The sequence below is a fragment of the Dendrobates tinctorius genome, unplaced genomic scaffold, assembly GCF_039654945.1.
Source record: "Dendrobates tinctorius isolate UK_male_01 unplaced genomic scaffold, ASM3965494v1 ptg000209l, whole genome shotgun sequence".
Classification (NCBI taxonomy): Eukaryota; Metazoa; Chordata; class Amphibia; order Anura; family Dendrobatidae; genus Dendrobates; species Dendrobates tinctorius.
In genome coordinates, this window is record NW_027361876.1 from 4,637,291 (window position 1) to 4,651,235 (window position 13,945).

The 13,945-nt window shown below is 45.9% G+C and overlaps 1 protein-coding gene across 3 annotated transcripts in view; it reads left to right on the forward strand.

Moving 5' to 3' along the window:
• CEP83 (centrosomal protein 83) overlaps nt 1–13,945 on the forward strand; it is a 90,290-nt gene that overhangs the window by 34,923 nt on the left and 41,422 nt on the right. For all 3 annotated transcript variants that reach the window (XR_012222101.1, XM_073554252.1, XM_073554253.1), the window contains exon 7: nt 132–263. Coding sequence is in view for 2 of the 3 variants with exons in the window: in XM_073554252.1 (XP_073410353.1) it covers nt 132–263 (132 nt within the window). In the remaining variant the exon portion in view is untranslated. The remainder of the gene's footprint in view (nt 1–131; nt 264–13,945) is intronic.

The window sequence follows — 13,945 nt, forward strand, 5'->3', positions numbered from 1 at the left end:
AAAAAACTTCCTAAGATATAGAAGCCAGGTCCATTGTAGTTTATTATTGTAGTCATGCAGTAATTCCGTCATATTTGGCCAATTCTGCTTGTAGAGAATAACCTTTCATTATGTCCTTCTATTTTCTCCAGGCTGAGAAGCAGTCAATAAAACTCCAACATGAACGTCTGGACAATGAGCTGCAGGTAGCCACAGAACAAAATGACATCCTAACCAAGAATCTGCACAAAGCTGAGCGAGATGTTAGATCTCTCACTAGCAAAGTAAGTAGTACTCGGATCATATATACAGTTGTGGCCAAAAGTATTGACACCCCTGCAATTCTGTCAGATAATACTCAGTTTCTTCCTGAAAATGATTGCAATGACAAATTCTTTGGTATTATTATCTTCATTTAATTTGTCTTAAATGGAAAAAACACAAAAGAGAATGAAGCAAAACATTGATCATTTCACAACAAAACTCCAAAAATGGGCCAGACAAAAGTATTGGCACCCTCAGCCTAATTCTTGGTTGCACAACCTTTATCCAAAATAACTGCGACCAACCGCTTCCAGTAACCATCAATGAGTTTCTTACAATGCTCTGCTGGAATTTTAGACCATTCTTCTTTGGCAAACTGCTCCAGGTCCCTGATATTTGAAGGGTGCCTTCTCCACACTGCCATTTTTAGATCTCTCCACAGGTGTTCTATGGGATTCAGGTCTGGACTCATTGCTGGCCACCTTAGAAGTCTCCAGTGCTTTCTCTCAAACCATTTTCTAGTGCTTTTTGAAGTGTGTTTTGGGTCATTGTCCTGCTGGAAGACCCATGACCTCTGAGGGAGACCCAGCTTTCTCACACTGGGCCCTACATTATGCTGCAAAATTTGTTGGTAGTCTTCAGACTTCATAGTGCCATGCACACGGTCAAACAGTCCAGTGCAAGAGGCAGCAAAGCAACCCCAAAATATCAGGGAACCTCCGCCATGTTTGACTGTAGGGACCGTGTTTTTTTTTTCTTTGAATGCCTCTTTTTTTTTCTCCTGTAAACTCTATGTTGATGCCTTTGCCCAAAAAGCTCTACTTTTGTCTCATCTGACCAGAGAACATTCTTCCAAAACGTTTCAGGCTTTTTCAGGTAAGTTTTGGCAAACTACAGCCTTGCTTTTTATGTCTCGGGCTAAGAAGTGGGGTCTTCCTGGGTCTCCTACCATACAGTCCCTTTTCATTCAGATGCCGACGGAGAGTACGGGTTGACACTGTTGTACCCTCGGACTGCAGGGCAGCTTGAACTTGTTTGGATGTTAGTCGAGGTTCTTTATCCAACATCCGCACAATCTTGCGTTGAAATCTCTTGTCAATTTTTCTTTTCCGTCCACATCTAGGGAGGTTAGCCACAGTGCCATGGGCTTTAAACTTCTTGATGACACTGCGCACGGTAGACACAGGAACATTCAGGTCTTTGGAGATGGACTTGTAGCCTTGAGATTGCTCATGCTTCCTCACAATTTGGTTTCTCAAGTCCTCAGACAGTTCTTTGGTCTTCTTTCTTTTCTCCATGCTCAATGTGGTACACACAAGGACACAGGACAGAGGTTGAGTCAACTTTAATCCATGTCAACTGGCTGCAAGTGTGATTTAGTTATTGCCAACACCTGTTAGGTGCCACAGGTAAGTTACAGGTGCTGTTAATTACACAAATTAGAGAAGCATCACATGATTTTTCGAACAGTGCCAATACTTTTGTCCACCCTCTTTTTATGTTTGGTGTGGAATTATATCCAATTTGGATTTAGGACAATTCTTTTTGTGTTTTTTCATTTAAGACAAATTAAATGAAGATAATAATAAAGAATCTGTGTTTGCAATCATTTTCAGGAAGAAACTGAGTATTATCTGACAGAATTGTAGGGGTGTCAATACTTTTCGCCACAACTGTAGCACCATAAACTTTTTTTTTCCTTTTGCTGCTAAAGGCTATGAGCCTTATTCATGACTTTATTTATTTATTTTTCTTTAAATCAATTTTCTTTTTTTTTTATCTTGTGGCATTCATTGATGTTTACTGAGCCAGATTCATCAATATGGCGGCCGGGGATCATGAATTTTGTCCAGTCAAAAGTTGTCTTTTTCTCTGTCCTTTAAACATTTTTGTGACTTATGAGCAAAAAGTCACAACTTTTTCAAAATGTAGCACACATTGTTCAAAAATTCTAAAAAGGAATGGGGAAAATTTGTGACAAATTCTGCAACTTTTTGACGTCAAAAATGATAAATTGGGCAATAACATCTTGAAATCCTTAACCCCCATCCACCCACATTTTTTAGCCGAAACTAAAAAATACCAAGGCGAGCACATATAAAATGCGAATGGAAAGGGGAATTTGGAGCAAACAAAAAGGCTCAAATGCCAAAAAATAGGCACAAATGCAATAATGGGGGGAAAAAAAAAAAAGGAAATAAATAAAGAAGTGCGATCGCAACCCGGGGTCCACCGTGCAGAGATGGTAAACTGCTGCTTGGTAGTGGCGGACACTAACTAAACACCGGCGGGTAACCACTGACCCGGTGTATACAGGAGCGAACTCTGTTTCTTCACAGAGTTCGCTGGCACAAATGCCAGAGCCTGTTAACGCCACAGGACTTGGCAAATGGAGCGCTATTGTGGAGTCTCAGGACTCTGCCCCCCCAGTACACAGGGATAGAGTCCCTCTCGACTCAGTAGCGTGCGGCACCGCAACTGCGTTGCCAGCAAAATAAATATATTTTTAAACAAGCGTGCAAGTGTTCACAGAGCCGCTCAGGCGGACGTGGCCAGTTGCCCCGGATTGGGCAGATAAGCGCACAGGTTGCGCACGGCGCTGCACAGGCGGTGGCTATCACTTGCCGCGGTACGATAGTGCCCCGCGGAGGGCGACACCATCGGACGCTAGTGTGTGCTAAATACTAGGAGCACAGTGGCGTGAGCATTGCCACCTGTTGGCGCTGACTCAGAATCCCTAACACAAACCCAACCAGAGGGAGGAAGTCTTAATGAGTCATTCACCAGATGCATGCATCCATCTTCATACACACAAATAACAATTAGAGTCTATATTAGCGCATGGCCGAGCGGCCATGCAAACCTTTTATAGCAGCGTCCTTTCGGGACCTTCCTGATGGTCCAATTGGAACAGGCACAGGACCTGAGCATGTGACCCCTGAACTCCAATGGGAGGCCGAGCCACGAGCATACTCAGTGGGTCGAAAAAGGGACTTAGTCCCAGGAGCTGCTTGCCGCTGACTAGTGCAGGCTCCTATAGCTGAACCAGGAATGGCAGCAGCAACCAACCTGACAGCACTAGCTTGAACAAGACATCGGGAACGACGTCTTTGCTGTGCAGGCTCCTGTGCGGCCAGGACTGAATGGGAGACTGCCGAAGGCAAGGCTCGGATTCCTCCTGTGCAGAGGAAGAAACCCGACACCTAAAAATATATACCATATTTTTCCCGTCTCCCATGACGGCACACATGAGAGAGGGGATCCGCCCAGTCAGGACAGGAACCCTACTGAAGATAAAAGGGCGGTACCTCTCCCTCGCTTCAGTTGGGTTTCCTGTCCTGACAGGGACCTGTGTACTGAAGACGTACCTGCCCCTCTCTCGTGCCGGCGTGGAAGAACAGGCAGGGTCCTGGGCGCCGTGCGTCGGGGGAGGGAAGCACCGTCCGCGGGTCCCCCGGGGGCTCAGCGTCTGAGCGGGCGCAGGAGCAGCACGGCCTGGGGTCCTGGGGCTCTGCCGTGGCTGCCGCAACGCCTTCTCCCCCTCTGCCGCATCCAGGAGCGTTAGGGAACGGCCACTTCCAGGTCGCGCTCCCCTGACGTCACACGCAGGGCACGCTGGGAGGGGGCATAGCAAATAACGCCGGCCGGCGAAAGGAGATCCCGGCGGCATGGCGGGGGGGAAGGGGCTGTGGGGTAACCAGAGGAGGCGGAGAGTGCAGTGGATCCCCCTTACAAAAGGGGGATGACCACAGAAGACGCACTCATGCCCAAGGCTTCATGATGGAAGTGGGGCAAGACAAGCAGCGTCAGCAGCAGCGACAGCAGCGTCAGCAGCAACACCTCTCGCCAGATGCCAGGCCGAGCCGCCAACATACCAGGAGCAGTCGCTCTAGTGGTGGGAGCGGCAGTCGTAAACGAGACCGGCATGACTCTGAGACGTCCAGGAGGAACGTCACGAGTGCATCTGAGGATCCTCCTAGATCGGTACCCCTGATTGACAGCGGTGGTGAGTGATCTACGTGAATGTCACCCTTATGGTAACGGGGTTCCATTTTCTCTGTTTGATCACTAGGGGTCGAGGAAGGCCAGCAGCAAAGCCAAAAATAGAGAATGCGCCCTATGTAAACACCCGCTGGCAGATCAGTGGCAGAGAGACCTCTGCGGTGACTGTATAAATAAAACTATACAGGAGGAGACCCCTGATTTGGTGATTAGCCTTAAACAGTTAATTCAACAGGAGGTGAAAGGTTCCCTAAAGGCAGCCCTTAGAAAGAAAGATAAAAGAGATCGTAAAAGAAGCTCCGATTCAGAGGTCTCGCCAAGGCAGAAGGGGCGGGATAGATCCTTGTCCACCTCCTCTTCCTCTACTCAGTCCTCAGAATCCTCCTCGGACAGCGATATAGGCGGCCGTCCATGTTTACCAACAGAGGATGTGGAAAAACTGGTCAGAGCGATTAGGGCTACAATGGGCCTTAAAGAGGAAAAAGCTCCCAAATCATTAGCGGATGTAATGTTTGGAGGACTGGAGGAAAAACGAAAACGTACCTTCCCTGGAAATGATAAAATAAAAGCGCTAATTGACAGGGAATGGAAAAAACCGGAGAGGTCAGGGGGCTTACCTTCCGCATCAAAGAGGAGGTACCCTTTTGAGCAGAAGGATTCAGAAGCCTGGGAAAAAGTCCCAAAAATTGATGATGGGGCCGTAGCCAGATCCTCAAAAAAGGTATCCCTACCATTAGAGGACTCTGGCGTGTTGAAAGACCCGCTTGACAAAAAAGCAGACGGTTTCCTGAAGCACATCTGGGAAGCTTCAGCAGGTGGATTGAAACCAGCGATAGCTGGTACCTGTACCGCTTGTGCCCTCATGGTCTGACTGCAACAAATAGAGGACCAGATCAAGGATAGAGTTCCTAGGGACGAAATTCTGGCTAATTTGACACTGGTGCACGGAGCAGCGGCTTTCCTAGCAGATTCCTCTGCAGACTCCGCAAGATTGACAGCTAGGGCAGCAAGCCTGTCAAACGCGGCAAGACGAGCCCTGTGGCTTAAAGGGTGTCCCGGAGATTTACCATCAAAGCATAGGTTATGTTCCATTCCATGCGATGGCCAATTCCTCTTCGGGAACTAGAAGAGATTTTGGAACATGCGGGGGAAGGCTTTCTCTCTTCCTTTCCGCCTGGGCAAATATCTCCCCCAGTACATGGGTCCTAAATATAATCAAGGACGGCTTAAAAATAAAATTCATCCGTCCGCCCAGGCATACCTTCATAGTGACACCCAGAAGGAAAGCCCAAGAGCAACAGCTGGCCCTGGAGACGGAAGTCTTGGGACTAGTGAAAATACAAGTCCTACGGGAAGTCCCAGTGCAAGAAGAAGAAAGGGGGTTCTACTCCCCCCTCTTCTTAATACAAAAACCAGACTGCTCTTGGAGAACCATTGTCAACCTGAGGAGACTCAATCAGTGGGTAGACAATTGCTCCTTCAAAATGGAGTCAATCAACACGGCCACAAAGATCCTGTTCCAGCATTGCCTCATGGCAGTGATAGACTTAAAAAAAGATGCCTACTATCACATCCCAATTCATCGGGAGTGTCAAAAATATTTGAGAGTAGCGCTCTATGTCCAGGGGCAGGTGAAACACTACCAGTACGCAGCCCTTCCATTTGGCCTATCTACAGCCCCCAGAATATTCACCAAAGTGATGGCCGAAGTAATGTCTTTTCTTCGTTCCCGGGACATAGTGATCGTCCCATACCTAGACGACTTTCTGGTAATAGGGAGGTCGGAGTCCCACTGCACACATCAAGTGAAGGAAGTGATAGCAATTCTAGTAGGACTAGGATGGATAGTAAACATCCCCAAGTCAAGGATAACCCCAGTAAGGCTAGTTTCACATTAGTGTTTTTTTGCGCAGCGCATCGTGCGCATAAAAAACGCAAAGAAAAACGCAAAACAAATGTGCGTTTTTTTTTCTTCATGCGCACGACAATGCGTCAAAATAACGCAGTGTTACTTGCGTTTTACATGCGTTTTTGCATGCGGTTGCGTTTTTTATGCGCATGCGTTTTTAGGTGTGACATTTCACAATAGCAAAATCCTTGACCACCAATGGGTCACCAGTGGGCGTGTTTCATTGGAATGTTTTATAGACCCTGTACTGCTGAATTCATCAGATTTTGCTGCTGTTTCCGGTGTCAAGATGGACCTGCGTCTGGATAATTTCCGCTTCAAGCTGGATCTTGACATTGCGCTGTCTCAGGCGTATGTCTTTTGTTGCCAGCAAGAAAGGGAGAGGGAGAGACAGCAGAGACGGCAGCGGCGTCGGTTTTGGAGGCATCCAATCATCGAACTCCGGCCAAGCCGTGGAGCATATCACACGCTGTACAGCGAGCTACAGGAAAACCCGGAGAAATTTGCTGACTATACACGGATGTCCCAGGAAAGCTTCCTTGACTTGCTGGGTATGGTTGAAGGAAACATCCGGAGAAGGGACACTCAGCTCCGGCGTGCCATTCCTCCCGAAGAAAGGCTCCTTGTCACCTTACGGTATGTATGTTGTTATGTTTGCATAATTTTTTTGGCTTTTTTTTTTTTTTTTTTTTTGGTCCAAAAAATTAGGTTTTTTTTGGCTATTGAATTTTAACATTATTTTTGTGAAATTGCTTTTTTGCATAATGGTTTTTCTTCTGGCATGTACTAATCCCAAGCCTTTATAAAATGTTTTTTTGCTATGTTGTATTAAAAAAACATGCAAAATAGTTAGGCCATGTACTTTTTTATTTTCAGTGTTTTTAGTAATACCCAAGACAGAAATATAATTATTTTTTCTTTTTATGTTTGGCAGGTTCCTGGCAACTGGAGAGTCTTTCATCCCTGCATTTCCAGTACCGGCTGGGAATCTCTACTTTATCTGGGATTGTTGCCGACACCTGCAGGGCTCTGTGGGATGTTCTGTGTCCGGAGTTTCTGCCATTGCCCACTGCCGAAAAGTGGCTTCAAATATCGGAGAAATTCTGGGCAGTCTGCAATTTCCCGAACTGCCTAGGAGCGGTGGACGGGAAGCACATCCGCATCACAAAACCCGCAAGAAGTGGCTCCGAGTACTACAACTACAAGAAGTACTTTTCCACAGTCCTAATGGCCATTGCGGATGCAGACTGCCGGTTTGTGGCGGTGGACATAGGGGCATTCGGACGGGGCAACGATTCACAGACTTTTAAGAACTCTGATATGGGCTGGAGGTTGTACGGCAACCATTTCAATTTTCCACTGGCACGGCCTCTTCCCCAAACCCAAACTCCACCACTGCCATTTGTAGTGGTTGGGGATGAGGCATTTCAGATGTGCCCAAACCTGCTGAAGCCGTACTCCAGCCGTGACTTGGACCACCGCAAGAAAATTTTCAACTACAGGCTTACGAGGGCTCGCAGGACTGTAGAGTGCGCCTTTGGCATTCTAGTGTCCAGATGGCGAATTCTCAGCACCGCCATCAATCTCAAAATGGAAACAGTTGATGAGGTCGTGAAGGCATGCGTGGTTCTCCACAATTTTGTTATGGCAAAGGAGCGGCCGAACTTTGACATGGATGAGCCTGCTGCCAACCTTTTGCCAGATTTTACTCAGCACCCTCTTCGGTCCTCAGTCGAAGTTGCCCAAATGAGGGACCAATTTGCGGACTACTTTTTATCCGATGTTGGTCGTGTAGCATGGCAGGATCAAATTGTTTAATAGTTTTGTTGTTTGTTAAAAATAAAATACATGGTTTTTTATACCTGTACCCAGTGTACTGTGTCTTAATAAACTCCACTACTCATCTGCCCAGGTTAAATTGAAGAAAGGGAAACCACCATAAAAAAAAAAAATATATATATATATATAATCTATATAAATAAATATATATATATATATATATATATATATATATATATATCTATATAAATATATTTATATATCTATATAAATATAAATATATATATATATATATATTTATATAAATATATTATAAATATATATTTATATATATATATATATATATATATATATATATATATATATATATATATATATATTTATAATATATTTATATAAATATATATATATATATATATATATTTATATTTATATAGATATATAAATATATTTATATAGATATATAAATATATATTTATATAAATATATATATATATATATATATATATATATATATATATATATATATATATATATATATATATATATATATATATATATATATATATATATATGTGTGTATATATATATATAATTTTTTTTTTTTTTTTTTTTTGGTGGTTTCCCTTTCTTTACTTTATACCGGATGGTCAGCCATCCAACTCTGAAAGGGATACTATATTTCATTTTTTTTTTATTTATATATATATATATATATATATATATATATATATATATATATATATATATATATATATATATATATATATATATATATATATAAAAAAAAAAAAAAAGAAATATAGTATCCCTTTCAGAGTTGGATGGCTGACCATCCGGTATAAAGTAAAGAAAAACAAACCATAGTGTAGGGCGCAGTGTGTGCAGGCGGCGAAAGACACAATAACCAAACATTATTTTGAAAAAAAAATATAACATTTATTTAAATTATTTTTTAGTTGCTGGAAACTGGGGGGTGTGGAGGGATGAGGAACGGCTTTGGGTGGAGTAAGGGGTTCTAGGGGAAGGAGGAACCAAAGAAGTGGGGGAAGGGAGCTGAGGCAAGGAAAGTTGTGAAGTGGGAGGTGAGGGAGGAGGGAGGGTAAGAGTCCTCCTCTTTGTTTTTTTAGGACGGTGGCCCGTCGTCTTCCTGCTGTCCTCGCTTGAGCCTGTGGACTGGCTAGACCCCGGGGACCGCCTTGAGCCTCTGGACCGCCTTGAGCCTCTGGACTGCCTTGAGCCTCTGGAACGCCTGGAGGCTGGGGACTGGCTGGAGCTGGGGGACCGCCTGGCACTTGTTGACCGCCTGCCAGGATCTTGTTCCAGCTGTGGCATGCTGGAGGTGGTGGATGTCCTGGCAGGGGCCGTAAATATTGAATGCGGGTCCCCCAGCTGATGCTGCTCCGAGGTGGTGGTGGTGGTGGTGGTGGTGGTGGCGGCGGTCCATGCAGGCGTGGTGGCTGTGGCGGTCCATACCGGGGTGGTCCTCCCGCTGGTGGTGGTGGTTGCGGCGCTCAAGGCAGGGGTGGTGACGACGGGCCATCCAGTGGTGGTGGCGGCAGCAGTGGTGGGCCAGGCAGGAGCAGCGCTTGGCATGGTGTTGGCGGGTAAGTGTCCAGCTGCACTCGGACTTGGGGCGGTATATTGGTGTCCGGCGAGGCTTGGAAGTGTGGTGGCTGTGCAGTGATATGCAGCAGAAGTAGGTAATGCTGTAAAACGAGTCAGTGGTGGCACCGGTGGAAATGCCACCACTGACTGCTGCATAATCCTACTCTGCTGCATAGCCTGCATAAAAGCATTGTTGCAGGCCTGCATGACAGTCAACTGGAGGTCAGGGGTAAGGTGTTCCGCCGTGTCCCGAGCTATTTGGGTATAAAAATGATGCGCTGGTCTGGCGAGGTCGACTTCCAGGCGCTCAAGGCGACCCTCGATAGACTTGTAGCGTTGGTCCAAAAGGAGGAAACCACTCTCAAGTCTATCGGAGAGTGCCTTGAGTCTACTCTGAAAGACCGAGCTCAATTCAACGAACTCGGGCATGAGAGGCCTGTCCAAGGTCCTCTGCCGCTGCTGGCGGGAAGTGCCCGCAAAACCAGTGGCAGAGACCTGGGACAGGGGAACACCTGAGCGACCAGCTTCCTGGTCTCCAGATGACTGTGGTGCAGACCTGCAAGGTGCTTCCTCGCTGATGGATGGCTGGGAGGGGTCCGGGGCAGCTTGATGAAGGACCGCTTCGGGACCAGGTTGCAGGGTGCTGCTCCAGGTGCTGTGAAAAGAAAAGAAAGAAATTACTACCATAAATTAACAATCGCCAACTCCTGTGGAATAGAAAAGCACAGAATAAAACACAATACAACTAGAAAATACTTACGTTCGGGAGGCAAGGACCGGTCTTAAAAATGCCAAGGCACGATGGTATCGGTACTTCGTGCCGGTCCTTGCCGCAGCACCACTGCGAACCTTATTCTCCTGACGGATATCCCTGTTGAAGCGGTCCTTCATCGAGCGCCAACGGGTTCTGACTTTGTTCACTGTGATGGAAAAAAAAAAAAAAAGAAAAAAAGTAAGACTATGCACTGGAGGCTGTGATCATCCAACTGTGTGTGATGATAGAAACTCCATGGAGTTAATAGCATCACACACAGTTGGGTGATCCCGGCCAAGATCACTGCTGCATCACACTGCATTTAAATACTTACGAAAATCCTTGCGGACCCGGGGAGAGGCGTTGTCCCAGCCATCCATCAGCGATGCGGCCACCTCGTTCCAGAGCCGCCGGATCACCACGTTGTCCGAGTGCAGTTGGTGACGGGTGTCCCACAACGGGACTCGCTCCTGGACTAGACGGATGAGCTCGTCGTTGTCCAGGGCGAGGTCGTCCTCCCGCTGTGGAGCCTAGAAAAGAAAGACAAACATTAATCTTTGAAAGATTTTTAAAAAAAAAAATATCGATAACTAGCTGAAGAGCCCGGCGCTGCCCGGGCATAGTAACTAACTGTGGTTAGTTATATAAATTTAAAATTATCCTCCATCCCATAGTCCCGTGCCCATATTCCATCATACATATCCTCCATCCCATAGTCCTGTGCCCATATACCCATCATACATATTCGCCATCCCATATGCCTGTGCCCATATACCCATCATACATATTCGCCATCCCATAGTCCCGTGCCCATATACCATCATACATATCCTCCATCCCATGCCCATATACCCATCATATATATCCTCCATCCCATAGTCCCGTGCCCATATTCCATCATACATATCCTCCATCCCATAGTCCTGTGCCCATATACCCATCATACATATTCGCCATCTCATATGCCTGTGCCCATATACACATGATACATGTTCGCCATCCCATAGTCCCGTGCCCATATACCATCATACATATCCTCTATCCCATGCCCATATACCCATCATATATATCCTCCATCCCATAGTCCCGTGCCCATATACCATCATACATATCCTCTATCCCATGCCCATATACCCATCATATATATCCTCCATCCCATAGTCCCGTGCCCATATACCCAAACAAACAAACATACACACACACACACACACATACACACTTTGAGCTTTAGATATTGATAAACAATCCATGAAAAAATTATTTGTTTTAAATGAAAATAAATGCAAAAAAAGCAACAAACATCGGAAAAAACAACCATGAAAATTTAAAAAAAAAAACTAAAAAATACCAAAAAAAAAAAAAAATAAAATAAACCAGACTAGAAAATAAGTAAAAAAAAAAAAAAAAACAGTCCGTCTGTACTTACATCACGTCTACCCGCCCGCACTTGGCCTTGCTGCTCCTGCCGTTCCTCCGGTGGTGGTGGCGTGATGGAGGATGAGCTCTGAAAATTAAACCAAAAAAATTAATCACATGTGTTTATTTTTTCAAATCCATACGGAAGCATAGTACTCACTTCTTCTGCCTCTTGCCCTGTCCCGGGGACATATTCTTCACCAGATGAAGACATGCTGCAATAAAAAAAAAAAGAGACATAAGTACATAGAAATGTATTGAAATTTCAGCCAGACATTAGGTTTTTCATACTTACATTGGTGCAGCTTGTGCTGTGTGTCCACTAGTGAGCAATCCTTAAAGTATTGTGGAATCCCAGTGCCCACACCATTTTATCACCTTGGTTCAATTTTTTTTTTTTACTGTCTAGACCAAATTTCAGTCATGTTTATGTAAAAAACGCATGCGCATAAAAACGCAAGACCATGCGCAAGTATTGCGCTCCCATAGGCTCCAATGTGGTGTTTTTGCGCATTCCGTGCGCATTCCGTGCGCATGCGTTGTTTTAACGAGACAGGGCGGAACCAAAAATGCAACATGTTGCGTCTGACGCGCCTGGCGCAAAAGACAAAAAAACGCATGCGCACGAAAGCGCAAATATGCGCAAGACCATGCGCACATCATGTAAAATATAGGTGCGCAGTGCGCATGCGCACTGGTGCGCCCGATGCGCTGCGCACAAAAGCGCTAATGTGAAACCAGCCTAAAAGAGCAATCCTTCCTAGGGTTGATATTGGACTCCGAGCAACAACGCTGCCTCCTACCAGAGAGCAAAGTGACCAAGATAAGGGGCCTAGCTCGCACAGCAATACAAAGGCCAAATATGACACTGAGGAACGCAATGTCCCTTTTAGGCTCGTTGACATCATGCATACCCGCAGTAGCATGGGCGCAGTACCACTTAAGGTAACTACAGTGGGAAGTTCTGTCAGCACAGAAACAATTAAAAGGGCATTTAGAAGGCAAACTATGTCTCTCAGTGGCTGTAAGAGATTCCCTGCTCTGGTGGACTGTAGAAAAGAATCTAACAGCCGGGGTCCCGTGGCAAAAACCAGTCGAAGACATCATTACGACAGACGCGAGTGCCACAGGATGGGGAGCACACCTGAGAGCCCACTCAATATAGGGGACCTGGTCCTCGCTAGAAAGGGATCACTGTTCAAATGTAAAAGAACTATGGGCAGTGGAAAAAACCGTGAAACATTTCCTTCCCTTACTTCGGGGCCGCCACACCCGGGTCATGATGGACAATCAAGCAGTAGTAGCCTACATCAATCACCAGGGGGGAACGAGATCTCGGGGTCTCATGCAAATATCAGATCTACTCTTCCAGCTAGCAGAACAACATCTGTTATCCATCACTGCACTGCACATAAAGGGGGCAGAAAATATACAGGCACACTTCCTGAGTCGCAGGCACCTAAGACAAGGGGAATGGTCCCTAAACCCCCAAGTCTTCCAACAAATAGTTCAGGCCTGGGGCAAACCAGAAATAGACCTGTTCGCTACTGCACACAACCAGAAGGTCAGGAAGTTCTGCTCACTAAACCCAAGGGAAAACCCCTTCGCAGTAGATGCCCTACAAATACCCTGGAAGTTCATCCTGGCCTATGCATTTCCCCCGATAACAATGATCCCAGTAGTGGTCAGGAAAATCAGGGAGGATCGAGCGAGAATAATTCTTATAGCTCTGTTTTGGCCGAGAAGGCCTTGGTTCTCCCTTCTGAGGCTTATGTCAGTGACAAATCCATGGATACTACCGGAGATTCCAGACCTGCTCTCCCAGGGACCAGTGGTCCACTCTCAGGTGAAGGGCTTCCATCTAGCAGCCTGGAATTTGAGAGGGCGCTACTGAGTCGCCAGGGATTCTCTCCAGGGTTAGTCTCCACCCTGTTGAAAAGTAGGAAACCTATAACATCCCAAATCTACGGTAGAATGTGGAAAAAGTTCCTAGACTTCCTGGGGGAACCCTTGGGGGATGTAGTGCCAGTGGGACCTATCCTAGAGTTCTTACAGTCTGGGCTACAACTGGGGTTAGCCACTAACACACTCAAAGTTCAAGTCTCAGCTTTGGGGGCCCTATATAACTGCAACTTAGCAGCCAATAGGTGGGTGTCCCGATTCATAAAGTCCTGTGGCAGGTCAAGGCCGGTCATTATCCCAAAGATACCACCCTGGGACCTCAACCTAGTCTT